Source organism: Geotrypetes seraphini, chromosome 1 (assembly GCF_902459505.1).
Source record: "Geotrypetes seraphini chromosome 1, aGeoSer1.1, whole genome shotgun sequence".
Lineage (NCBI taxonomy): Eukaryota > Metazoa > Chordata > Amphibia > Gymnophiona > Dermophiidae > Geotrypetes > Geotrypetes seraphini.
This window is the reverse complement of record NC_047084.1, coordinates 220545444-220572162: the sequence shown is the minus strand read 5'-3', so window position 1 is coordinate 220572162 and position 26719 is coordinate 220545444. Positions and strand designations below refer to the sequence as shown.

Below are 26719 nucleotides of genomic sequence, written 5' to 3'. Positions count from 1 at the left end.
AGCGCGCGCTGCTTCAGGGGCCGGTTTTTTTTTTGTTTTTTTCCTGTCAGGGCAACGGTCCCAGCTGAAAACAATGAGGTGGGGGCTCGAGGAGGGATGAGAAAGCAGCTGCGGAAAGTAAATAGTGCCACAGGGGCTCTTGCAAGGCTCGCCAGGCAAATCCAAGTTCCGGCCAGTCAGCCTCTGAGCTTCACTCCTCTGTCATCGAATCGCCGAGCGCTTCAAACTTTATAAAGCAACTGTTACGATGACGTTTGTCTTCGCTGTTGCTCATTTTCCGGAGAAGAGCAGAGTACCGCTCGGTGAAAGAAGCCCGAAATAGAGCTCTGGATCGAATGGACTTCGCTGACAAGTTTTGAATGAACTAACCGTTATTTCATGGTGAGATCTAAGGCTGGTTAAGAACCAGGCAAAATGCAAAGGACATGACGGCAATGGTCCGCGGCTGTTGCTCTGGCTCTCTCTTTTATTTCTTTAATTTTTCCTTGAGGTCGGAAATTATGCTGCTGGAATCTAGAACCAACCAAGAGCTGTCGCCCCTAACCCAAGCTATCGTTTAAAAGTAGACATTTCCCCCCCCCCCTCTATATTTGCCGGGCTTTACAATTAAGGCGATATTTTGCAGCCATGGAGGTGCTCCACTACTTGCTGCTGGGCTTTTTCACTTCCAACTGGGGGGTGTCTGACGCCCAGGGCGAGTACTGCCACGGGTGGGTGGACGGTCACGGCAATTACCGCGAAGGGTTCCAGTGCCCGGAGGATTTTGACACGCTGGATGCTACCATCTGCTGCGGCTCCTGTTCCCTTCGCTACTGCTGCGCGGCTGCGGACGCCAGACTGGAGCAGGGCGGCTGCACCAACCACCGCGAGCCGGAGGTGCCCCGCATCACGGCGCGTGAGTGTCTCTCCCGGGACAGTTGTAGGGGGGGTGGCGCCGGCACGTGACCGGCCGCCTGGGAAAGGATGGCTGAGGCGGCAGTTGCTTAGTCCGGAATTGTTGCGCAAGATGACTCCAGGTCGTCAGGCTGGGAGCTGGGGCAGAAACAGTCCTGACTTTTGGGTCCCCACCCTCCCGAGTTGCAGTGCTGATTTTTCTTTTGGAGTGATGAAGTTCTCTCCCCCCCCCCCTCCCAACATTCAAGAAATAAGTATCACTTTATGTTATGTTTTTTGGTTCAATATTTTTATTATTTTATATTATAAAACAATAAGAAAAGTTATACAACAATTTTAACATAGGTATGACAAGTTATACAGGTATAATAAGTACAAAGGTATAATATCGATACGTGAGCATTTGGTAATATGATTAACACTTTATGCACTATAAGTACATAGTGTGGCAATATAAACTTTGTTATGTTTTTATTTTTTTTTATATATTTATTTATAATTTTCAATTACATAATCAAGTATAAACTTGTACAGAAAGCAAATTTGAGTATTACACAAAAATAAGAAATAATGTTCCAGTCAAAATATTGTTTTATGCTTAAATTCAGCTCAAGTCCTCAATTTGTAGGATCCAAGATTACAAAGCGAGATTTATATTCTAAAGAAAAAAGGAAAGCACATACTGGCTAACTGAGCTTTCAGGAAAACCTCAAAACATTCTAATTAGGCTAGTATGTCGTTTTTATTAACGTGTTTCCATGCTTCAAGTGGACTAACACAGCTATAAGTGACAGTGGGGCCATGGCCCAAGCAATCTTTTGCTCGCACAGCATTAGTGACTAGGTCTGTTGCGAGTCCAGTTTCTTTGGTTCCTCCAACCAAAAAGAAGAAGTTCTGCTGCCCCTTAATGACCACAGCAACCACACTGATTTTCCTAGGAAAATCACCAGGATATATGAATACAAGTCCATGACTTGGAACTTGCCAAGCAATTTTATCTTCACATTTAGAGCTTCTTTTATCAAGCGGAATAGTGCAGACTGGCGCAGTAAATTCACCGAAGCCCACAGGAATTTAAAGGGCTTTGGTGCATTTGCCACAAGCCACTCGTGCAGCTTCATAAAAGAGGTTTTTAATAAAATAGTAATTTAAGATGTCATTGGCTAGCTGCTGGAAGAAGTGGCTTTTCAGTAGCTTAGGGGTGTAAGTTATCAACTGGGATACTGTTAAAATGGATTATTATAACACTAGTGCAATTTTAGTTCAGGTTCCATTTTATGAGGCCTAGTTACTAATAGCTGGGTTATATATTTTAACAGCAGCCCATTCTAATTTCCAACTTTAGTCTATAGCTATGGCCATTCTATGTGAAAATATAACCATATACAGTAAACCAAGTGAGTTATACTTAAAAAGTGGCATTTTTTTATTTTAAGCATTTCTATTAATTTCAAGAAAACCAAAACACAAATAACAATTACAAACATTAATAAAGCACAGAAGTGTCTGTTGAGATTCATATAGCTTGTAAGGCTATTTGCCAATTAATTGTGCTTCAGCAAAATACCCGTTTTTTTGCGTGGTTTATTGTCACCTGTTATAAATCTAGGTGGTTTCACATGGGCTAAAAGGAACCCCCAAATTAAAAAACAAGTTACTTTATTTTAATAGCAACTCTAACTAGTCAGTTTTATAAGGCAACTTTTACAGCAAATCCTGGAATTTCACTGTTGCTCAGCTGAAAAGTTCTCAGCCCAACCAAGAAGAAAATGATGTAGAGTCAACCAAGAAGAGAATGATATAGAGCCATGAAACTTACAGGTTATTCCACACTTTGTTGCATTTCATATCATTGAAACGAAAAGTGTCAAGAAAAGTGTGGAATAACCTGTAAGTTTCATGGCTCCACATCATTCTCTTCTTGGTTGGGCTGAGAAATTTTCAGCTGAGCAACAGTGAAATTCCAGGATTTGCTGTAAAAGTTGCCTTATAAAACTGACTAGTTAGAGTTGCTATTAAAATAAAGTAACTTGTTTTTAAATTTGGGGGTTCCTTTTAGCCCATGTGAAACCACTTAGATTTATTACAGGTGACAATAAACCACTCAAAAAAATGGGCATTTTGCTGAAGTCTTACAAGAATTAATAGGTACCTCTGACAGCCAAAATGAGCTCGCCTTAGATATCTCGGGGACCTGCATAATTTGGGATTATGTGATTATGAAATGGCATTGAACACACCATAGATAGTTACTGTATACACAATTTAGGCAATTTATTTTTTGCTCTCTATATATCCACATTTTCTGTTGACAAGTTGGTTATATTAAAAATTCACATTTATTTTAAAATTTGATATTCCACCCAATTAGCAAGCTTTCTGAGTGGTTTTCCATGTGTGCTAAAATAAATAGAAAAGAAAAGAAATTAGAATATCCACAGCAAGATTTAAGGAGTATAAATTCGGTTGACCTCCTCTCAGTGACCTGAAAGCCAGCAGAGCGAAGAACTGGGGAACAAGATAAATGTAGACGTAATTTATGGATATATTGAAGTCAGTAGGAGTACTGTAGTAAATGTGCCAGTATGCTTTATTGACATTGGATTTTCCTTCAGCAGTTTATCTTCTTAACTCCCCCCCACTTTTTTTTTTACAAAACCAAGATAGCGGCTTGAGGCGCAGGCCGGCATGCTGAATGCTCTGCGCTGCTCCCGACACTCATAGGAACTCTATGAGCATTGGGAGCAGCACAGAACATTCAGAACACTGGCCTGTGCTAAAAACCACTATCAAGGTTTTGTAAAAGGGGGGGGGGGTTAATTTCTGGTTGTGATGTTAGTGTCTTTCCTGTCTTTAGCCTTGCACTGACCAGTTTTTGCTAAGGTATACTGTAAATAGATAAATACAGAACTGATCACTCTGACTTGGAGGCAGAGGTAAAAATACAAAATAATAATAAATGCTGTAATATCCAGGCATTGTTGAGAATCTGTTTATAAAATGTTTCCTCCCGCTATCATTTTTTTCTAGCCCCCTTTTTAAAATTATGTGGGGTAAAAGAATACTGACAGTACCCCAAAATACTGGATTTGTGAACAAGGTAGATAACTGCATTCTGCTTGTAATCTTACTTTGGGGATATTATACCAAATTACAGTAAAAAGTGGCCTTAACACAGTGGTCTCAAGCTCAAAGGCTTTGCAGGGCCACATTTTGAATTTGTAGGTACTTGGAGGGCAGCAGAAAAAAATAGTTAATGTCTTATTAAAGAAATGACAACTTTGCATGAGGTAAGTACCTACAAATCCAAAAATGTGGATAATCTGAAATTATCAGAAGCAATCAAGGAAAGATTTATAAACTATAGTTTACAAATCTTTCCTTAATTGCTTCTGATAATTTCAGCTATACACAGCTGAAAGCAATGCAACATGCAGAAAGTGAAAAACTATCAAAGTATCAACTGCAAGAGACAAGATTTTGGACCAATTATTTTGAGGCCCTCGGTATTGTAAAGAATGATTCTTTATGGAAAATTTGTGCCTTAAAGCCCGGTTTCTGTATAGGACGCCCGTCCCGGGCGTCCTATACAGAATTGGAACTACACCTGCTCAAAGCAAACCCGATTCTGTAACCAACATCCATGTTACAGACGCCGGTTACAAAATTGGGTTTGTTTAGACGCGGCTGCTATACTTAATTGTGCCAAGGGATCTCCCTGCCGCGATTATTATAGCCACAGTCAAAAAATATACTGAAGGGGTAACTTACTCAACCAATAGGTGAATGCAATAGAGTGACTAAAGGAAAATATTTGAAAATGAAAAAAGTCACTTCTTGAAAAGATCACTTTATGAAACTTTGTACATACTCTTGTATAATGAACTCTGCTCAGAGATATGAAGGCATAATATTCCACCTCACCCACCAATCATTGCACTGTTCAATACAGACAAATTTCTCCAGGTTTAGATTCTGAAACTGTTGTGTTGCTAGCTGCTAAAGCTATGCTTAATTTTAATAGCTATAGCAAAAATATCAAAGAAGTCATTCACTTAACTTTGAAAAAGTGGCTGGTTCCGACGTGCCACGTTTCGAATCTGCGTCAGGGAACCGACACAACATGTGTAGTTGAACTGGAGGTGTAAGCTCACTAGATATGATATATAAATTTCTAACGATTTCAAAGACCCAATTTCTTCTTGGTGTGCAAAAACCACCAAGAAGAAATTGGGTCTTTGAAATCGTTAGAAATTTATATATCATATCTAGTGAGCTTGCACCTCCAGTTCAACTACACTTGTTGTGTCGGTTCCCTGACGCAGATTCGAAACGTGGCACGTCGGAACCAGCTACTTTTTCAAAGTTAAGTGAATGACTTCTTTGATATTTTTGCTATAGCTATTAAAATTAAGCATAGCTTTAGCAGCTAGCAACACAACAGTTTCAGAATCTAAACCTGGAGAAATTTGTCTGTATTGAACACTGCAATGATTGGTGGGTGAGGCGGAATATTATGCCTTCATATCTCTGAGCAGAGTTCATTATACAAGAGTATGTACAAAGTTTCATGAAGTGATCTTTTCAAGTAATGGCGATTAGTATAGCAGCTGTGGCTATGGCCACCAGTCTCCCCTCCCCAACTCCCCACCTCCCCACCTGAAGATCGTCAGCAGGAGGGTACCCAACCCCTCTTGCCAGACTCCCCAATGCCCCCCCCAAAGATCACTGGCAGGAGGGTGCCCAACCCCTCCTACTGGACCCCCCCCAACGAAACCCCCCACCCCTGAACCCCCCCTCAGGCTTACCTGCAAGAGCAGGCCCGCCTCCATCCAAATAAAGTGGGCCCGCACCTCCCCTCCCCAACCCACAGGATCCTAGGGCCCGATTGGCCCAGGTACCTAAGGCCCCTCCCACTATAGGAGGATCCTTAGGCACTTGAGCCAATGAGGCCCTAGGATCCTGTGGGATGGGCCAGCCTGGGGAGCATTTTTTTAGAAAATGTGCCTCCCGATTGGCTGATTAGAGAGCTGTAGGACGCCTACAGCTGCCTACAATTGGGACGCACTTTACAGACTCAGGGCCTAAGTGTCCAGTGGTCGCATCCGCAACCGCCTTCAGCTCTCATCTCCTCCAGCACCGGACACATGCACAAGCTGCACTGCCTCCTGTGGTTACCTCATGTTCTGGAACATGGCCCGCCTCACTGCTGTAACCTCACGCAAGCGCTTTCCTGCATCTGTATGTGATTGTGAGGTGGAGTGGAGAGGATAATCGCGTACAGATGCAGGAAAGTGCTTGCGTGAGGTTACAGCAGGGAGGCGGGCAACATTCCAGAACGGAACTGCCAGACATGACCGCCGGACACTTAAGGCACAAGTTTTACATAAAGAATCATTCTTTATAATACCGAGAGCCTTAAAATAGTACCTGGTGGGCCGCATGTGGCCCCTGGGCCGTGAGTATGAGACCACTGCGGCTTAGCATGTCCTTATATGGGTCATTCCTGTATGCTAAGGCCATTTTTGCTGCTGGGGTAAAATGTGCGATTTTAGTATTTCCCCCATTAATGATCCTAAGCCAATTTTCCCATTAGCGCAGGGCCATTAATGCATGAGCCCCTACTGTCATCCATTATGTCAGTGATAAGGGCTTATGCATTAACCGGATTGTGCTTAGCAATGAAGCCCGCTAACCAGTTAGCACAGAACACACCTACTTTCCACCCCTGACACCTACACACACATGCCAAAATTACCATGGGACGTCTGACCACACCCCATAGTAAATCCTTTTTTGCTGTAGTAAGCATGTGTCAGCGCTTACCGCAGCTTAGTAAAAGGGCTCTTTAGGAAAATGTAATATCCAGACCATTCAGTGTAATGTCTCATTAATGAAACTGATTTTCTGACTTTTATAACAGGAGATTCATTTTCAAAGTCTCAAGCAAACTGCTATGTAGCTAAATTGGCTACATCTGAGCAAGTGGATTTTCAGTTGCCTGGAAGTACACACATACTTTTATATCTTGCAGAAACCTGTTTGGATTTAAAAAGAGATCTGTCAAGGGGTGTTTCATAGGCATTTTGTAGATGTACACTCATGTCTTACATTTTTAAAAACTGTGAGGTTCATAATCGAAATGGAAATGCATCTAAAAACTCACCTAAATCGGCACTTGGGTGATCAAAAAGACAGGTTGTCCAAGTGCTGATAACTGAAACGGGTTTTAGACGTATCTAAAAGCAGCTTAGGCCTTTTCACTGCCGCTGAACGCCCAGAGTGAAAAGGAGCGTTTTTGAAGGACAACTTTGCATGAGGGTGGGAGGTAGGTGGGGTGTGGGCCAACCTAGACTTAGTTGTTCTGCAGCGATAATCGAAAGTTTTACGAGACTGTCTAGACGGAACTTATACGTTGTGACTTAGGCATCTAAAAACAGATCTAAGTGCCCAGAAAGTATCCAAAGTGACCAAATAACAACTGCAGGGACAAAGTACAGACCCCACACACTCCCCCAGTGATCACTGACCCCCGCCCCCCGCCATAAATTCAGAATAAAAAAGTACATACCTCCCTCTAGAACATCAGCACCTGGCATAGGAAAGCCTAGTAGAGTTGCACAGAGGTGGCTTAAGTTGTCTGAGGAGGGGGGAGGCTAGTGAACCATAGAGAGGAGGACCCAGGCCCACAAGCCACTCTAACCACTGCATTCATGATGGAAAATATGAGCCCACCAAAGCCTTCCCTCCAAACCCCACTGTACTGCTATATACATAGAAACATACATAGAAATAGACGGCAGATAAGGGCCCACGGCCCATCTAGTCTGCCCACCTTAATGTCCCTCCCCTACCTTTGCCCTGTGAATAGATCCCATGTGCCGATCCCATTTGGCCTTAAAATCAGGCACGCTGCTGGCCTCAATCACCTGTAGTGGAAGACTATTCCAGCGATCAACCACTCTTTCAGTGAAAAAGAATTTCCTGGTGTCACCTCGTAGTTTCCCGCCCCTGATTTTCAACGGATGCCCTCTTGTTGTCGTGGGACCCTTGAAAAAGAAGATATCTTCCTCCGCCTCGATGCGGCCCGTAAGATACTTGAACGTCTCGATCATGTCCCCCCTCTCTCTGCGCTCCTCGAGCGAGTATAGCTGTAATTTGTCAAGCCGTTTTTCGTATGGTAGATCCTTGAGTCCCGAGACCATCCGGGTGGCCATTCTTTGCACCGACTCCAGTCTCAGCACATCCTTGCGATAATGCAGCCTCCAGAATTGCACACAGTATTCCAGGTGGGGCCTCACCATGGATCTATACAATGGCATAATGACTTCCGCCTTACGACTGACGAAACCCCTTCGTATGCAGCCCATGATTTGTCTTGCCTTGGACGAAGCCTGCTCCACTTGATTGGCAGACTTCATATAGGTGCCACCTGCAGCCATAAGGGCTATTGGGGTAGTAGACAGATAGATATAGTAGGTTTTGGGGGTCTCACCATGACCTGCAAGGGAATTGTGGTGAGATGTTTATGTGGCACCCTTTTTGTGAAGTTCACAGCAGTGCCTTTTAAGGTGCCCCACTACTCAGCTGCCATGTCTGAGTGGCCAGTCAATCACTTTGCTGACCCCTCTCACGTCCAAAAGGTCTTTTTCTAGAAGAGAATGGGGTAGAAAGACAGATGACTTAGTGGTCTGGATGATCAAACAGCTGGACGTAGAAATATAATATGGACATATTTTTTTGAGAATGGGCTTTAGACACTGCCAATTTTGCACTTTAGGCCCAAAATGGACTTAGACTTTTTTTTTTTATTATGCTGCTTTACATGCATAGATTGCATGTTGCTAATGCAATTAGCTTTACACCCCTGTTTTAATTTGACTAAAGACATAGTTTAAATTAGTTCTGCAAGCGACAGGTCTTGTGGTTCTTGACTGCTTTAATTTGGTACTCCTGGGGGATGCCAATGTCAGCATTATGTGCCATCCAGGCAGCCCAAAATTCGGTGGTCAGAACATTGTTTAGGCTGGGAAGATGTGGGCACATGACAGAGTGCTATGTGAGCTTGTATTGGTTGAGGTTGATGGATAGGATTCACTTTAAGCTAATGCTAAACGTCTATAAGTGCTTGCACAATCTGGCACCCAAACATCTCATCGAGAGCATTCTGCCATGGGTTCCGCCACGTCCCCTTCGATTGGCAGAACAATTGGAGTTACAAATTCCATCATTCAGGCAGCTGAAACTCACAGTGTCTAGAGACAGTATATTCCATTGTATAGGGCCTAAGGAATGGAATAAGCTTTATGAGTATATCCAACAGCAGCAGAATATACAAAACTTTATAAAGCTGTTGAAGCAGCACCTTTTTTGCAAGATTAATAATAAGGAGAAGGAAATAATAAGGTGCAGGTCGCCTCTGTATTTTATGGTTTGTACTTCTTGTATAATGGGAGTTTTGCATGTAATGTTGATGCAATGTTTGTTGTAAGGTTGGATATAATGTTATAGTTTTGTACGTAAGTTTGTAATCCGCCGTGGGTAAGGGCTGGATATAAATGAATAAACAAATAAACATAAGTTTCTGTTATTTTACCATTATCTCATGCTATTTTAGCATTGAACTCATTTTATAGGATAGGATAGGGAAGCGGTTCTATGTTTTTATTATTATATATGTACCTTGTGCTCCATTTAGGTATAAGCAGACTATAAATATAAAATTAAATAAATAACACATTTAACACTAGCCCACATTGATAACTTCCCTCCCTCCCCCAAGTGTATGAACAAAAATTTACCCAGGGTCAGGGGCATAATTATCAAGGAAAACTTTTGCAAAGATGTTATTGTGCCACTAATCTGTGCTATTTTAGTACCAATCTAGCTCCTAATAACTAGGGTTAACAGTAAAATAACATTTCTTAGCAGTAGACCATGTCAATAACTCCCCCTCTTCATGTACCTTGGTTTTGGAAATTGCTTTGTTTGGTGTGGGGTTTCAAGTGTATTCATAAATTTTACAGATAGGGATTGAAGAATTTATCCACAAGATATAAACACTGTTAAAATGCAATATTTCTAATAGCATTGCAGGAATCATCTTTAAAATCTGGCAATCAATAATCCCACGTGGAAGCAAAAGAGCAGTCCTAAAATGAAGCATTGACTAAAAGAGGGCCATAGCAGAACTCAGAATTTCTGGTGCTGTGTAGATAATAACAGTTTTTGCTTAAATCCCCTACCCTTTTTATGGCCAGCATGGATAAAGGAGCTGGCTATAATTAACTGAGTATTTTAGAGCAATTTGTCAATATAATAGATGTTTTTAGCAGTTACTATAATGCTCTGTAATATAGCTAGCATATTTTCCTCCATTCTTGTTTTCTTTGAAAGAAGCTAAAGTGTGTGAGTGTATATATGTGTTAGGGAAGGCAGCATCTTTTCTTTTCTTTTTTTATTGCATGAAGCTATTTTCCCCTGTTTCACATGTTGCTGGCAGTTTAATGGGTTGGAACAATTGATTGGGGGCCCTACATTACATGACAGTTAATCATGTTATTTTCCATGGATGGGAAGACAGCCAAGCTGTCAGCACAGTATTTTCTTTTGGCTGTTTTTGTGTGCTATAGAGAGATGTAGGAAGAAATGGAGAAAACTCTCCCACATTTCTAAACACCAGAGTACTTAAATTAGAATTTAAATTAATGATTTAATATAAGAAGTCTTGAATACATGCTTAAGATATGAATAAGCTTTTGCATTCTTGAAACACCTAAGAAAATGAAGGTGAATTGCATTACTTTGGCTACTTCTTGTTTGCATGGGGAGGAGGGGAATTCTTCTTAGGTGCCATTGACTCATGCTCGAGTCTTAGAGTCTTGATGAATTACAGATCTAAAAAGAAATCAGTTTTGTGCTAGTCTGGTAAGGTCCTCCAGCATCATCCCCATGGTTGTTTCTAGCATGTCCAGCCATCTGATTGCCTCTTCACCTGGTACCTTCAATCTTTCCAAATATGATGTCCTTTTCATAGGTCTTTTTCTTCTGACAGTATGACCAAAATAAGACAGTCGTTAATTACATCATTTGGGCTTCTAGTGACATAGCCAGTTTGATCTCTTCCAGAATCGATTTGTTAGTTTTTCTGGCAGTCCATACACACATAAAATCCTTCTTCAACACCAAATCTCAAACGAGTCAATCTTCTTTCTGTCTTGTTTCCGTAGTGTCCAGCTTTCACATCTGTAATTGACCACTGAGAAAATGAGTGTGTAGACAAGTCTGATCTTCATTTGAAGTGTTATTTCCTTGCCTTTGAATATTTTGTCTAGAGCCTCCATTGAAGAGCGACCAAAAGCTATTCTGCGGATAATTTCTTTCCTGCTAGTTGCATCTTTGTTTACAAAAGAGCCCAGGAGATTGAAATCCTTTACAATCTCTATTCTTTTTTTTATAATTCTTTATTCATTTTATAACTTACATCAAGTACATCAACATTGGTATTAACATTTTAACATGTTAATACCCTGTTAAAGACTCTTCATTGTTTTCCTGTGCAGGCTAGAATTCAATTTACAGTATTGTGCCTAGTTTTTAAGATTAGAAATGGTTTATATCCTGCCAGTTAGCTAAGGCGGTATATCAATTTTAAATAAATTAAATGAAATTATTATTTGTTTCCATTGATAACTCACAATTCACTAAAAATTCCACCAGGTCTATATATAGAAACATAGAAATAGATGGCAGATAAGGGCCATGGCCCATCAAGTCTGCCCACTCTAATGACCCTCCCTATTTATCTTTGCGGATAGATCCCACATGTCTATCCCATTTGGCCTTAAAATCTGGCACGCTGCTGGCCTCAATAACCTGGATTGGAAGACTATTCCAGCGGTCAACCACCCTTTCAGTGAAGAAGAACTTCCTAGTGTCACCGTGCCGTTTCCCGCCCCTGATTTTCCACGGATGCCCCCTTGTTGTCGCGGGACCCTTGAAAAAGAAGATATCCTCTTCCACTTCGATGCGGCCCGTGAGATACTTGAATGTCTCGATCATATCTCCCCTCTCTCTACGTTCCTCGAGTGAGTAGAGCTGCAACTTCCCTAACCGCTCCTCGTATGGGAGCTCCTTGAGTCCCGAGACCATCCTGGTGGCCATTCTCTGGACCGATTCCAGTCTCGGCACATCCTTGTGGTAATGCGGCCTCCAGAATTGCACACAGTACTCCAGGTGCGGTCTCACCATGGATCTATACAGTGGCATAATGACTTCCGGTTTGCGGCTGACGAAACTCCTGCGTATGCAGCCTATGATTTGCCTTGCTTTGGATGAAGCTTGCTCCACTTGGTTTGCAGATTTCATGTCTTCCCTGACAATCACCCCTAATAAGATTCAGTATCCTTTCTTTTCTAATGTACAATTAGCTTCTTTTAAAAAAATATTTTGTCTTTTTTTATAGTTCCACAATGGAATGCTGTTCCTCCTCAGATTTGATCTGAAATTGATATTTGAAGTTCCATAAACTACTTAAAACTCGACTGTTTAACAAATATTATGTTTGATTTTATAATTTTACTGTGTTCTGTAATTAGAATTTATTTTTATAATTTTTTTAAATATTTCATTCTCATGTTTGATATCAAGGGTTATTGTTTTGTTTCCCTTATTCTGACTTATTGTAAACTATTCTGAGCCTTTGGTGTGACATGTTATATAACATCTGCTATGTTATGTTATGTTAAGTATATTTCGCAATGTCTCTCATCAACTCCAGTTTACATTTCCTACTTTGTGGAAGCACACATTTGTACATCCCTTTCTGAAAAACTCTACCACTGACTCTTTAGAGATGTCCGACTACCTGTTTTCAACCTTTATTACATATACAAACTGACTGAGAAACTAGTCTTCCAGTAGCTATGAATATTAAACATGTTAATTATTCTCAGATCAAGCAACCCCAATAAGCTGGTTTCTTCTTGGGATACAGTACAGAGATCATTGTAATAACTTTTCTAATAGGAAGGTAGACCTAGTCGTGAAACTAGACCCATCTGTGACGTTTGAATTGTAGACTATGCTCTCATGTTAACCTCTTTTAAAAGATATCAGTATTTCTAGCACTGTATTTCAAAGATTTTCATTTTCAGTAAGTTGTCTATTTCTACTTCTTCACAGCCACTTTAGCATGCTGCAGGGCTCAGTATAACTCCACAGTTCTTCAACATCATTTTAAATCTGCTCATCACATTTGTACAAAATCACAGCGTCAGTGCTTTTTATTATGCTGATGACATCCTCCTAATATCTTACACTGACTCCCTCTTTCCTGCCTGAATGTTGTAGTTTCCTGGCATTAATGAGAATTACTTCCTTCTCAGTTACTCAAAAACTATAGTTTCCTGATTTGCTGGTCAGTCTTTTTTGGCCTTCACTTATTGCAGTGATCAACAATCCTCCTTATGAATTACTTTGGGTGGTGGATACATGGAACGCGCTTCCAGAGGCTGTTGTAGACAAGAAAACATTAAATGGTTTCAAAGAAGGTTTGGATAGATTCCTAGAAGAAAAAGGGATTGAAGGGTATAGATAGGTATAGACCACTAATCAGGCAATGGGCCTGATGGGCCGCCGCGGGAGCGGACCGCTGGGCAGGATGGACCTATGGTCTGCCTCAGTGGAGGCAACTTCTTATGTTCTTATGTTCTTACCTGGGGATTTAGTTGGATCAGTAGTTATTCTTCAAGATCCAGGTCTCGGCAGTAGTGAAAAGATGCTTCTTTGCACTTGACCAGATCAGGGTAGTTTATCAATATTTAGATCATACATCAAAACTGACCCTCCTAATCCTATATGCCTTGGTAGCATTGGACTTAGTAGTCTAAGTACAATGTTACTTATTCCAGTATTCCACCTTGTTTAATCAAGCAAATACAGACAGTTCAGAACACTGCAGTCAGGATTTTATGCTCTGGAAAAAAAATATGACCATATTACCCCTCTACTCATTCAACTTCAATGTCTCCCGATACAATATAGGATTTGATATAGGATTCTTATAAAATTTTGACCTCTTTGTTTCATATCAGGTGGTGTCAATATGGAATGTATTGCCTCTCCCAATAAAATGGCTGAAGAAGTATCTACCCCCTAATTATATATATGGCACTCAAAACTGCATATGCAAATTTAGACACCCCCCAATTTGTGCATGCAATTAAATTGAACAATGATCCAATTAGCACCAATAAATGATGCTAACAAGCAATTATCGATATTAATTGGCACCAATTTGAATTTATGTGTGCATCTTTGTAGTCGATATTTTATAAAGACTCGCATGTAAATTTTACATATGTATCCAAAAAGGGGATGTGCCATAGGGCAGGGGCATTTCTAGAATTTGCATGCAGTGTTATAGAATAGGGAGGAGAGAAGAATATTTGAGAGAGTTCTGTGGATGATTGTGAGTGGGGCTGAAAGGAACTGAGGACTGCTGGCCTTTTGGTTTGGTTTGGTTTATTTATTTATTTACTAGTATTTTAGCCTGTTACATTAACGGGTGCTAGAATATATGTCTGTCTGTCTTTATTTCTGTCTCTCTCTTTCCCTCCCGCTGGCTGTCTTTCTTTCTTGAAACAAGTAATTTATAATGATAACGTCAATATCTCAACACCATACAAATCACAGAGTCACTGCAAAATAATTCGTATGTTTTTTAAAATTAATATGTTTATCATTCATTCTTTATGAGGACCCGATGGGGTATCAGACAACCCAACAAACGATTAAGCTTGAAGGGAAAATTTCTTCATTTGCCCCACGGTACCTCCTCCTCCATACTTCTATTGTTTTACTGTTTTTCTGTTTTGTCTAAAGTCTTTTTTCAATTGTATTTCTTAATTATTTCTCATATATAAGTCTTCTCTATAGTAATTAGCTTATCATTTCAAATGCTTCTGAGTGGAAGTTACTTAGCTTTCAGCCTTGATGTCATTCCCCTGAACGCCAACGCGTTTCGAATATCTTTGTCACGACGACATGGGGAAGCTGAAACACCAAGAAATATAACCATTAGGTTCAGAAATCCTACTGCTACTAATATAAGAAACGGTAACACCCCCCTCTTATCAAACATACAGTACTTACTTATATTTAAGTTAATAAACATACACAGCGTACCGCCAACCGACTAGAACAAGCAAGTCGCGGCGGGCTGACTCTGAGAATTTAAATATCCCTCCCATATGACATCATTTCCCGGGGAAACAACTACACTGCCTCAAAGATCTTTTTAAAGAAACATCCCCATGTCGTCTTGACAAAGATATTCGAAACGCGTTGGCGTTCAGGGGAATGACATCATGGCTGAAAGCTAAGTAACTTCCACTCAGAAGCATTTGAAATGATAAGCTAATTACTATAGAGAAGACTTATATATGAGAAATAATTAAGAAATACAATTGAAAAAAGACTTTAGACAAAACAGAAAAAACAGTAAAACAATAGAAGTATGGAGGAGGAGGTACCGTGGGGCAAATGAAGAAATTTTCCCTTCAAGCTTAATCGTTTGTTGGGTTGTCTGATACCCATCGGGTCCTCATAAAGAATGAATGATAAACATATTAATTAAAATAAAACATACAAATTATTTTGCAGTGACTCTGTGATTTGTATGGTGTCTTTCTTTCTGTCTGTCTGTCTCTCTGCCTGGCCCCCTTTGTCTGACTGTCTTTCTGTGTCTCTCCCTGCCCCTGTGTCTTTCTTCTTTTCTTTCTGTCTCTCTTCCTCCCACTGTCTGTCTTTCTTTCTATCTACCTGTCTCTCTCCCTGCCTCCTATGTAGCAGCATTTCTCTCCCCCCACACTTCCCTGTGCAGCAGCCACAGCAGTATTTCCTCCCCCTCCATTTCCCTGTGCAGCAGCCACTGCAGCAGCATTCCCTACCCCTCCATTTCCCTCCCCCCACACCACTTCCCTGTGCAGCAGCAGCATTTCCCCTACCTCCTCTTTCTCTTCCCACAGTCTGGCCATCTCCCTTACTGCCCTCCCCTTCCCGCGATCCCAACAAACCTGCCGATTCCAGCAGCGTGTGCAGCACTTTACACACGCTGCTTCGGGGCCTTCTACTGCCCTGATTTACTGTGGCATATCCCTGATGACATCAGAGACGCGGCAGAGCAAATCAGGGCAGTAGAAGGCCCCGAAGCAGCATGTGTAGAGTGCTGCACACGCTGCTGGAATCGGCAGGTTTGTAGTTGGGACCGCGGGAAGGGAAGGGGGAGGGCAGTAAGGGAGCCATGTCTCTGTCTCGCAGCAGGCTTGCCGGCTCTGGCCAGCCAAAGTTCATTTTTTTGTTCAAAGCCGACGCTGCATCTCCTCTCTCGATCCCCGCCAGAGTCGAAAGTCTTCTCTGACTCTGGTGAGGTTCAATAGAGGAGTTGCGGCGGGACTTTGAACAAAAAAATGAACTTTGTCTGGCCGGAGCCGGCAAGCCCGCTGTGAGACAGAGAGATGCTTGGTAAGCGCGCATGCGCACTCTGCCGGCCATGGAACTACAGATCAGGCAACACGGCGTTAAGAGTGCGCATGCGCGCTTAGCGTTTTATTATTATAGATATCTTGCTCTTATCCTTGTTTTTGGCAGTATATTACAATGGTGCATTAAGGGTTAATTTAAAAAAACATTCACCCCCTTTAAATACAGAGAGCTAGATTTGCTAAAGCATGCTATGATGCCATAATGCTTGTTATGCAATGGCTCCTGTTCATTAATAATATGTATTAATGGTATAATCACATTTCTGTAAATTAATCTCTGAATGGAAAAACAACCTTTGTAAATCAGATCCTATGAATCCCCCCTCCCCGCATAATTCATCTCTCCCCCTTCTCAATCCCTTATCATATCTCTAGAGCAGGGGTGTTCAACCTTGGCCCTTGCAAGGTCAGTTTTTCCGGATTTCCCAAATGACTGTAAGTACCTATATGACATAAATGCACATGAGGCGAGTCTCTTTTATTTGAAAGGAAGTTATGGAATGAGAATGCATAGGATGATGAAATTAAGAGGTGATAGGCTCAGAAATAATCTAAGGAAATATTTTTATACCGAAAGAGTGGAAGATGTGGGGAATAGTTTCCCTGTAGAGGCTGTGGAGACAAAGATTGTGATCCATATACCCAAAACTCACCGTACGTTTAATGACCATTTTAACCAGTTTAGCGACAAAGTATTGCATCCATTGTTGCCCAAAACAGCAAATCACATTTTTAAAATGTGGTTTGTAGCAGCCTCTGATAATCATATGTAAATTCATTACAACGAGCTCAATATTATAATGAGCACATTGATGCACAAAATGAAGCACTGGTTCTTAACTGGTCTGGAGGTGCTGGTAGCTTTAAAAAAGCACTGAACAGCAGCAGCTTTTTATTTTTAATGGGCACAGATGTGCGTGTGTTATACATACACAATATCTGTCACCATGAAAATTTTTTTAAAAAGTCATGCCGGGACCCCCCCCCCCCCGATGGCCCACACCCTCTGAACTTCAAGAAAAAAAAAATCAGGAGGATGGAAGCCCACTCCCTCCTGCTGCCAGCGCCCCCTGCAAATCCCCGATACCCCACTCTGAACCTCTGACACCCCCCCAACAACCATGCACCTTTTAGATAAAAATCTGGCAGGAGGGAGGCCCGCTCTTCCTATAGGAGGGGCCTTAGGCTTCTGGGCCAATCAGTCTTAGGCCCCTCCCAGTGCATTCCAGGATGCACTAGGAAGGGGAAGGCTCACCATTTTGAAGAGGCAGGCCTGCCATCATGAGGGAGTGGACACCCTTCATGCGGGATTTTCATCTAAAAGGTACGGGGTTGTGTGTGTGTTGAGGGGGGATGTTGGAGGTTCATAGAGGGTTTCAGTGACAGGAGGGAGTGAGCATCCCTCCTGTCAGATTTTTCATCTAAAAGGTACAGGATTGTTGGGGGAGGTATCAGGGGTTTGGGGTGGGGTGTTTGGGGTTCACAGGGTCCCTGGTGGCAGAAGGGAATTGACATCCCTCCTGCCAATCTTTCATTTAAAGATGGCTGAGGCAGGACAGAGAGGGCTTCCCTCCTGCTGATTATTTTTTTAAGTTCAGGGGTATGGGTCAGCATTTTTTTTTTTTAATGGACACAGATGTGCATGTGTAACACACACACACATCTATGCCCATAAAAAACAACCCCCCCCCCCCCGAACAGCTGAGCAGCAGGAGGCTACTTCAGGGCTTTCCCTGGAAGCTCTGTGCATGTGCCAGTCACTTTCTCCAAGAACTGATCAGATGGAATTACAGTGGAACTCTGGGAAACTCATTTGCATGCAAAATCATTTAAACATCAATTTCCATTTTCAAATCAGACTTTTATCAGTCCTGCAGGATTTTAATGGCAATTTTAGAGCATCCAGGCCTGTATCTGAATTCAAGAAAGTGTAGGACAGGAACATGAGATCTCTTAGGGAGAGTAAGAAATACTGGATGCTGCGGATGGGCAGTCTGGAGGAGCCATTTGGCCTTTATCTGCTGTCATGGTTCTATATCTGTGGTACACAGATAGCAAAAGACTGAAGAAGATTTGTCAAATTCAGTATGAAGAGCCAAGGCTGATTCTGGACAGACTTCTACAGTGTGTGTCCTGCAAATGGCAAAAGACAGGTGAAGAATCAGCAATTCCAGCATTGGGGAAAACCAAGGCCAAAGCAGGGCAGATTTCTATGGTCTGTGTTCTGCAAATGACAGAAAAACTGATGAAGATTCAATAATTCCAATGATATAGATCACTTTATTGTCATGTGCTGCAAGTGAGGGTGCTGTGCAGCTCAGGGGGTAGGGGATGATTTCTTGAATGAATATTAACAATACTTGGGGGATGTTATATGGTTATAAGCAAGACTCCATGTTTGATTGTCATGGTGGAGACTTGACAGCAAGTGTTTAAGCATGGGTAGCTGTGGCCCACTCAAAGTGACAGGTGCAGCTCTGGCCACCTTGTCAGGCAGACTGGATGGACCTGCCATTTATTGCTCCTTTTTCGTCCCCTCATATCTTTTCTCTGTTCCTCACTTTTATTTTCCTCTATCCTTACCTCCCTCATCTTTCTTACACTCTTCTCTTCTTTAGTTCTCCCTCTTCTCCATCTCTTTCTCTACTCTCTGATATCTCTTCCTACGAACGTGGCCACAGTTTAAAATGAAGACTAGCAAAGCAATGGGAACAGGCAGTAGTAGCATGGACAAATAAAAAGTGATGCACATATAAACCATGATACAAGGTTCCACATTAGGAATCACTACCCAGGAAAAGGATGTATGCATCACAGTGAACAATATTTGACATTTTCTGCGGGTTGTTCAGCAACAGCCAAAAAGGCAAATAGAATGTTTGCAATTGTAAGAAAAAATACTTTTTCCCCAATTTGTTTTAAATGTACTACTTAATAGCTTCATAGTATTCCCCAGTATTTGTTCTTTTTTAAAAGAGTATACAATCAATTTGCATTTATCTGTTCTACTACTACTACTACTTATCATTTCTATAGCACTGCCTGGCGTACACAGTTCCACTTAGTATTTTATAGATTTTTATCTTATCTTCCCTCAACCATTTCCAAGCTAAAGAGCCATAATCACTTTAGCCTTTAACATTATCCCATCATCTATCATTTTAGTTTCCCTTATCTATGCCTTTTCTAATTCTACTATATGATTTTTTGAGACACAAGGACCAGAATTGCATACAACAAAGTTGTTATAACATACAGCAATAGAGAGGCATTATGATAGTCTCTGCTGTTATCTTATATTCCTTTTCACTCAATATTATGCTCTGGATTTCATGGCTGAAGATTGTGGTAAGAGCCGATGGTGCCAGTGGCGTACCTAGCATATGTGACACCCGGGGCACATCATTTTTTGACCCCCCCCCCATCTATCTATATGAAAAATATGATTTTTAGTAACAATCCACACATCGTACAACAAGAGTGTACCTAGGAAAAGGCAGCATCTTAAACACTGCAGTGAGCACTAGAACACCAACACATACATTGTAAAACTAAACAAGCCAGATCCCACACAGTCAATTGATCCTGCAGTCAATGCCAACTGAAAACTGTGTTCTTTTCATACACACAGAATAGAGATACACCCTCACCCAATATGGAATAATCACAAACTAAAAATAGAAATATGTAGACAAAAGTTAAACTGAACCGCCAAGAAACCAGATTCTGCCTACAATGCAACATAAGAACATAAGAAGCGCCATCTCCGGATCAGACCTTCGGTCCATCAAGTCCGGCGATCCGCACACGCGGAGGCCCTGCTAGGTATACACCTGGCTTATTTTATAGCCAACCATATCTTTATATGCCTCTCTCAAGGAGATATGCATCTAGTTTGCTTTTGAAGCCTAGGACTGTCGATTCCGCAATAATCTCCCCTGGGAGAGTATTCCAGATGTCAACCACTCTCTGTGTGAAGCAGAACTTCCTGATATTAGTCCTGAACTTGCCCCCCCTTAGCTTCATTTCATGTCCTCTTGTCCGTGTCAAATTGGACAATGTAAATAGTTTTTTCTGCTCTATTTTGTCGATTCCTTTCAGTATTTTGAAGGTTTCGATCATATCCCCACGCAGTCTCCTTTTCTCAAGGGAGAACAATCCCAGTGTTTTAAGTCGATCCTCATATTCCAGTTTCTCCATACCCTTCACTAGTTTAGTTGCTCGTCTCTGCACCCTCTCCAGCAGTTTTATATCCTTCTTTAAGTAGGGAGACCAATGTTGGACGCAGTATTCCAAGTGGGGTCTGACCATTGCCCTATAAAGCGGCATTATAACTTTCTCCGATCTACTCGAGATTCCTTTCTTTATCATGCCCAACATTCTATTTGCCTTATTTGCCGCTGCCGCGCATTGTGCCGACGGCTTCAGGGTCCTATCTATCAGTACACCCAGATCCCTTTCTTGTTCACTTTTTCCCAGAGTTGCACCTGACATTCTGTACTCGTATTCCTTATTTTTACTGCCTAAATGCATTACCTTGCATTTCTCCACGTTGAACTTCATCTGCCATTTCTCCGCCCATTTTTCTAACCGACACAAGTCGCTCTGGAGTTCCTCACTGTCCTCCTGCGATCTGATTGCCCGGCAGAGTTTTGTGTCGTCTGCAAACTTGATGATCTCACTGGATGTTCCGTTTTCCAGGTCATTGATATAAATATTAAAAAGGATCGGCCCAAGTACCGAGCCTTGGGGTACACCACTAGTCACTTTCTCCCAGTCGGAGAACTTCCCATTTATGCCCACTCTCTGCTTCCTGTTTTCCAGCCATTTGCCTATCCATCTTTGTATATCTCCCTCTATGCCACAACACCACAAAAACAGCAACACGTCCTCTAATACTGTGCAAAATATAAAGACAGTAGATGTAAATTTGAAAAAACTGATACCTAACAATCACCACTTTACAAATTAACAAATAAAAATAAAACAAATAATGAGAAATAAGAAAATAACATTTTATTGGACTAATCCCCGTAAGCTCGATTCCCATCCCCGCAAACCACCTGATTCCATTCACACAAGCATTGAATTGTTTTATATTGAACTTATTATATTAAAGTATAAAAAGAAACAATATTCTGTACAATTGTCAATTTATAAATCAGCGTCTTCTCCCTACTTTCTCTTCCCCATTTCCCTTCAGTGTCAGCCCACTCTCTCTCCACTTTCCTTCAGCGCACGCACATAAAAACAAGCAAGTAATTTTATATCATTTTCATTCTATTCATTCATAGAAATTAAAGTCTAAATAATGTCAGCCATATAACAAAACAAGATTTTACAAAAATAATTCCCTGCACAGTCAAGCCTGCAAGGATTACTAGATGTCTTTCAGCAGCTCCCCTCCCTCCCTCCCCCTTACCTTTGTGGCCAAGTCAAAATGATCTACCAACAATAAAATTTTAAAAACACAAAGCACGCTGTACGCAGAGAAAATGTTAATTATCATTTATATTCCACGGGTTTTCAAAGAGGTCAAGGCAGATGACTTTATGCAATGTCACCTCAGTAACAACTATACAAAAATAGACAAATATACCCCCTCTCTTTTTACTAAACCGCGACAGCGGTTTTTAGCGCAGGGAGCTGCGCTGAATGCCCCACGCTTCTCTCAATGCTCTTAGGCTCCCTGCGCTAAAAAATGCTATTGCGGTTTAGTAAAAGGGAACCCATAGTGCAAAATATAGACAGCATATATAAATTCTCAAAATGGACACATTTTGATTACTAAATTGAAAATAAAATAATTTTTCCTACCTTTGTTTGGTATATACCAGTCTCTGGTTGCACTTTATTCTTCTGACTGTGCATCCAATATTTCTTCCCATCTTTCAGCCTCCTGTATGCTTCCTCTCCTCCAGACCTCATTCCCTCCCCAAAATTTTTCTTTCACCCTGCCCCCTTCTTTCTTTCTCTCTCCATGCCCCCTTTCTTTCTGTATGTCTTGTCTTTCTCTCTCTCTCCGTGCCCCATTTCTTTCTTTCTCTCTCCATGCCCCCTTTCTTTCTGTCTCTTTCTCTCTCTCCGTGCCCCATTTCTTTCTTTCACCCTGCTCCCTTCTTTCTTTCTCTCTCCATGCCCCCTTTCTTTCTCTGTCTGTCTTTCTCTCTCTCCGTGCCCCATTTCTTTCTTTCACCCTGCCCTCTTCTTTCTTTCTCTCTCCATGCCCCCTTTCTTTCTGTATGCTTGTCTTTCTCTCTCTCTCCGTGCCCCATTTCTTTTTCACCCTGTCCCCTTCTTTCTTTCTCTCTCCATGCCCCCTTTCTTTCTCTATGTCTGTCTTTCTCTCTCTCCGTGCCCCATTTTTTTCTTTCTTTCTTTGTTTCACCTTGCCCCCTTTCTTTCTCCCTGACCTCCCCCATGCCACCGCCATTGGGAAACATGCTGCTGCCACTGCCGCTGGGGAAAGGCTGCCACTGCCGCCATCGGAAACAGGCCGGGGCAGAGTTCTCTCTCCCTGCTTTTCTTCCCCATGGGGCCGACCAACTCTCGCCGCCCAATGTCAATTCTGACGTCGGAGAGGACGTTCTGGGCCAGCCAATCGCTGTCTGGCTGGCCCGGAACGTCCTCTCCGATGTCAGAATTGACGTAGGATGGCGAGAGTTAGTCGGCCCCGCGGGGAAGAAAAGCAGGGAGGGAGAACTCGGTGCTGGCCTCTTTCCGATGGTGGCAGTGGCAGCTTATTCCCCGGTGGGTGGCCGGCCAGTTGTGCACCCCCTTGGGGCGTGCACCCGGGACTGACTGCCCCCCACCCTCCGTTTGGTACGCCACTGGTTTGTGCACCTAGGTTTAAAGAACACTTAGATAAATTCCTGGAGCAAAAATCCATAAACCATTATTAAGGTAGATTTATAGAAATCCAAGGCTTATTCCTAGCTACTTTTTGGGATCTTATAATGACCAGGATTTGTCTGTGTTGAAATAGGATACTTGATGAGCCTTCTCTTTTTCTTATCTGGGACCATAACAGACTATAGAGGTGGTATCAGATTCAGTAAATGGCGTCCACAGTTATGCCTCAGGTTGATGCATTCTAAGCGCAAAATCTATAAAGATGGTTCCACACGGAACTGTCATTATTGAATAGTAGCTTAAGTCATTTTTGTGCCTAACTTTAGGGGTCTAATAGACTGGTTGAAAAACTTTCTGATGTGTCTAATAAATAATCTTTTCACAAGCACCACCATCGAATAGAGAGTAACGGCTGGTTTAACTGTCAGCATAATGCCCCACCAGATTTACAAGATAAGTTTACAAATATATTTATTGTAAAATTAGTTTAAAACAGATTTAAAAAAACAGACAAAATTAGATAAAATTTAAAATAAATTTACTGGAACCTACTTGTGCTACTTCTGATGGTTCCTGGTTACATTAGGAATAACATTGTTTATCAGAAGATATACTCTGCTATATGTCATCTATGAGAACAAGAATGTGAGTGAGTTTGGTCTGTCTTATTTATGTGCTGGTGAAAAGATTAATTTTAGTGGTCAGCATTTATGCTTAATTACTGTCAGGCATGGCAATAGAAGTACTATATTCTATAACTCCATGCCTAAATCTTGGGAAGATCCATGCCCCTCCCTTGGGCGCACCCATTTAGGAGTTGCATGTCAGCTTATTAGGCTTGCAGGCTATAAAATAGATGTGCAAAGCACACATGCTGGTAATCAGTAATTAGTGCCAGTCAGCGCTTGTTAAGGCCAATTACTGATGTCTCCAAATTTGCCATTTGCAATCTACACCCAAAATTGTGTGCCTAACTTTGGGTGACCTATACAGAATATGGGGGATGGTGTAAATAAACCAGTTATTGTGGATATGCAAAATGCACACCAGTATACAGAGATGACCAGAAGGATGAACTATGGTATGAGACAAGCAGACAGTCATGATCAGACTAATTGACTTACGAAATCAGGGCTTACCAAGTATCCTGTCCTATACTTTCTGTGCTAGGTTGCTGGCTATTGTGCTAAGTGGAACCATTGGTACATGCTACTCTAGGTTGGATTTGGGGCAGAACACTTCATAGCCGGGATTTCATATATGCATTATTTGCAAGAATAGTTTTCCTCCATGTACAATGTAAAAGAGCCATTAGTCAGCACCTTTTCCCACAGGGAGGTGGGCAGTTTTCAAATAGCACATTTACCAAGATAATGGATTTTTTGAAATTGCTTTCATTATATGTATTCATATGAAAATAAAAGATATCCATTGTCCAGTTATAAATTTTTATAGGATTGTCAGAGAACTGGTGTTGATGTGATTATTATTATTGTGAGTTTAATTATCAAAATATTAGAAGGAGATGTTAAGAGCTTGAGAGTTAATTGGGAGAGACTGTTTTGCAGTGATCGCTGAATACCCTTGTACCAGCTCCACTGATGTGGGACGTAGGGCTCCTTTTACAAAGCCTCACTAGGGCCTTGATGCGTGGAATAGCGCATGCCAAATTGCCGCACGCACTAGCCGCTACCGCCTCCTTTTGAGCAGGTGGTAGATTTTTGGCTAGCGCACGCTAATCCGGTGCTTGCATTAAAACCGCTAGCGCAGCTTTCTAAAAGGAGCCCATAGTGTATGACAAGATGTGCAAAAGTTTTTAGAATAGTTTTTTCCTTTCTAGTTAGACGTCAGTATTCCACTCATTATTGTAAAAATCACTGAATTAAATGTTTGTTTCCTTCATTAGCCAAGTTTCTGTTCACTGTTTGCTCATACTATTCGATCATTAATTCTATAGTGCTGAAAAAAGTTTTAGAACCTCGGGTATAATAATGAGAATTACAAGTAATAAGTGCAGACTTTAGATAGGCTACACCGAGACTAACACTATTGAAATCTTTTTTTTCCTTCCGTTTTCTTTCTTATGCAGAGCCAATCTATGTACCGTTCCTGATCGTGGGATCAATCTTCATAGCCTTCATTATTGTCGGTTCCCTGGTGGCTATTTATTGCTGCACTTGTCTAAGACCTAAAGAAAGCTGCCAGCAGCAGCAGCAACAGCCGCTGCCGCCACCACCCCAGCAGCCGTCTCTCTGCTTCTCTTTGCGAGGCTATCAGCCCGAGACCCTGCCCATGATCCTGACCTCAGGCAGTCTGCGGGCTCCCTCCCGCCAGTCCAGCACAGCCACCAGCAGCAGCTCGGCGGGGGGATCCAGCCGCAGCTTTTCCTTCTCCCACATCGAGTCCGGTTGCCTGGTGTCTACTCCACCTCCACCCTACACCGTGGGCTGCCTTCAGGCCCAACCTTCGGCTCTGCTGCTGCCGGCTCAGTACTTTTATCCTCTACCGCAAGAGCCGAGCAACCCTGGCAAAAACTGCCAGGACTTTGGCTAGAGCTGAAATTCGATGCACGGTAAGAAAAGTCTTAGGATTGTGCCTGGCCCTGCTGCGATTGTCAGTTTTTGTTCCAAAGGGCCTGAGCTCATCTGAAATGTACAGATTTTGTAGAATTTTTTTTTTTTTTTTTTAAAGGAGTACAGATATCTTGGCAGCACTTTAATTTTTTTTTTTTTTTTAAATAAAAGGGGTCTACGATTAATTTGCAGAACAGGTTATTCAGTCATCTTACAGAGGAATCATATGATTTATCCATAACTGCAGTTGTCACTGAAAATGGAAATGCAATAGTAGACTAAATAATTAATCATACAAAAGTTATGAACTACAAAACGTAGGTAGTGATCGATGGGATAGAACTACCATAATTTACTAGAATTTTAGCTTCTTAAAATGTCGAACAAGCTCACTCTTTTAAACGTTTTGTTTTAAAGTATATATTTATTCCGGATTTCATGTTCCATAACATTTACAGAAACTTGAGAGCCAGGTCTTAAAAGTCCTATATCTGTAAAATTAGCACTGTAAAAATGTAAAGAAAATGTCGGTATTTTAAAAATGTATTAAACTGTATTTTGACATAACTTTATTTAGTATCACAAAATTTTTTTGTTAATAAAGTGATGTGGTTGAAATATACATTTTGGGGTGCAGTGAACTAAAGACAATCTTCAAAAACTGGTATTTTCAGGCATGTTATCTTTTTTTTGTTTTGATTGCCAGGCAAATATTTTGTCTGTTGAAAGAGGTTCAGATATTTGCTTAAAGAACCTTTCACTGAATAAGATTTCCTGGTAGTGCAGAATTGAAATAAAGTCCACTTCACTGGTATTACAGCCTATTACGACATATAACTATTCATAAATGCTTTC

At 41.5% G+C, this 26719-nt stretch overlaps 1 protein-coding gene across 2 annotated transcripts; it reads left to right on the top strand.

Annotated features, from left to right (window-relative positions):
• SHISA3 (shisa family member 3) lies at nucleotides 1-26486 on the top strand. Of its 2 annotated transcripts, none has more exons than XR_004539620.1 (2): nucleotides 1-381; nucleotides 25381-25511. XR_004539620.1 is itself a non-coding variant. In XM_033946438.1 (2 exons), exons 1-2 carry the CDS (start codon nucleotides 628-630, stop codon nucleotides 25842-25844), a joined length of 732 nt encoding a protein of 243 aa, XP_033802329.1. In that variant the 5' UTR covers nucleotides 70-627; the 3' UTR covers nucleotides 25845-26486. The 2 variants fall into 2 exon arrangements, 1 of the variants encoding a protein (XP_033802329.1); XM_033946438.1 differs by having other exon boundaries at nucleotides 70-895; nucleotides 25381-26486.
• The last annotated feature ends 233 nt before the right edge of the window (nucleotides 26487-26719 follow it).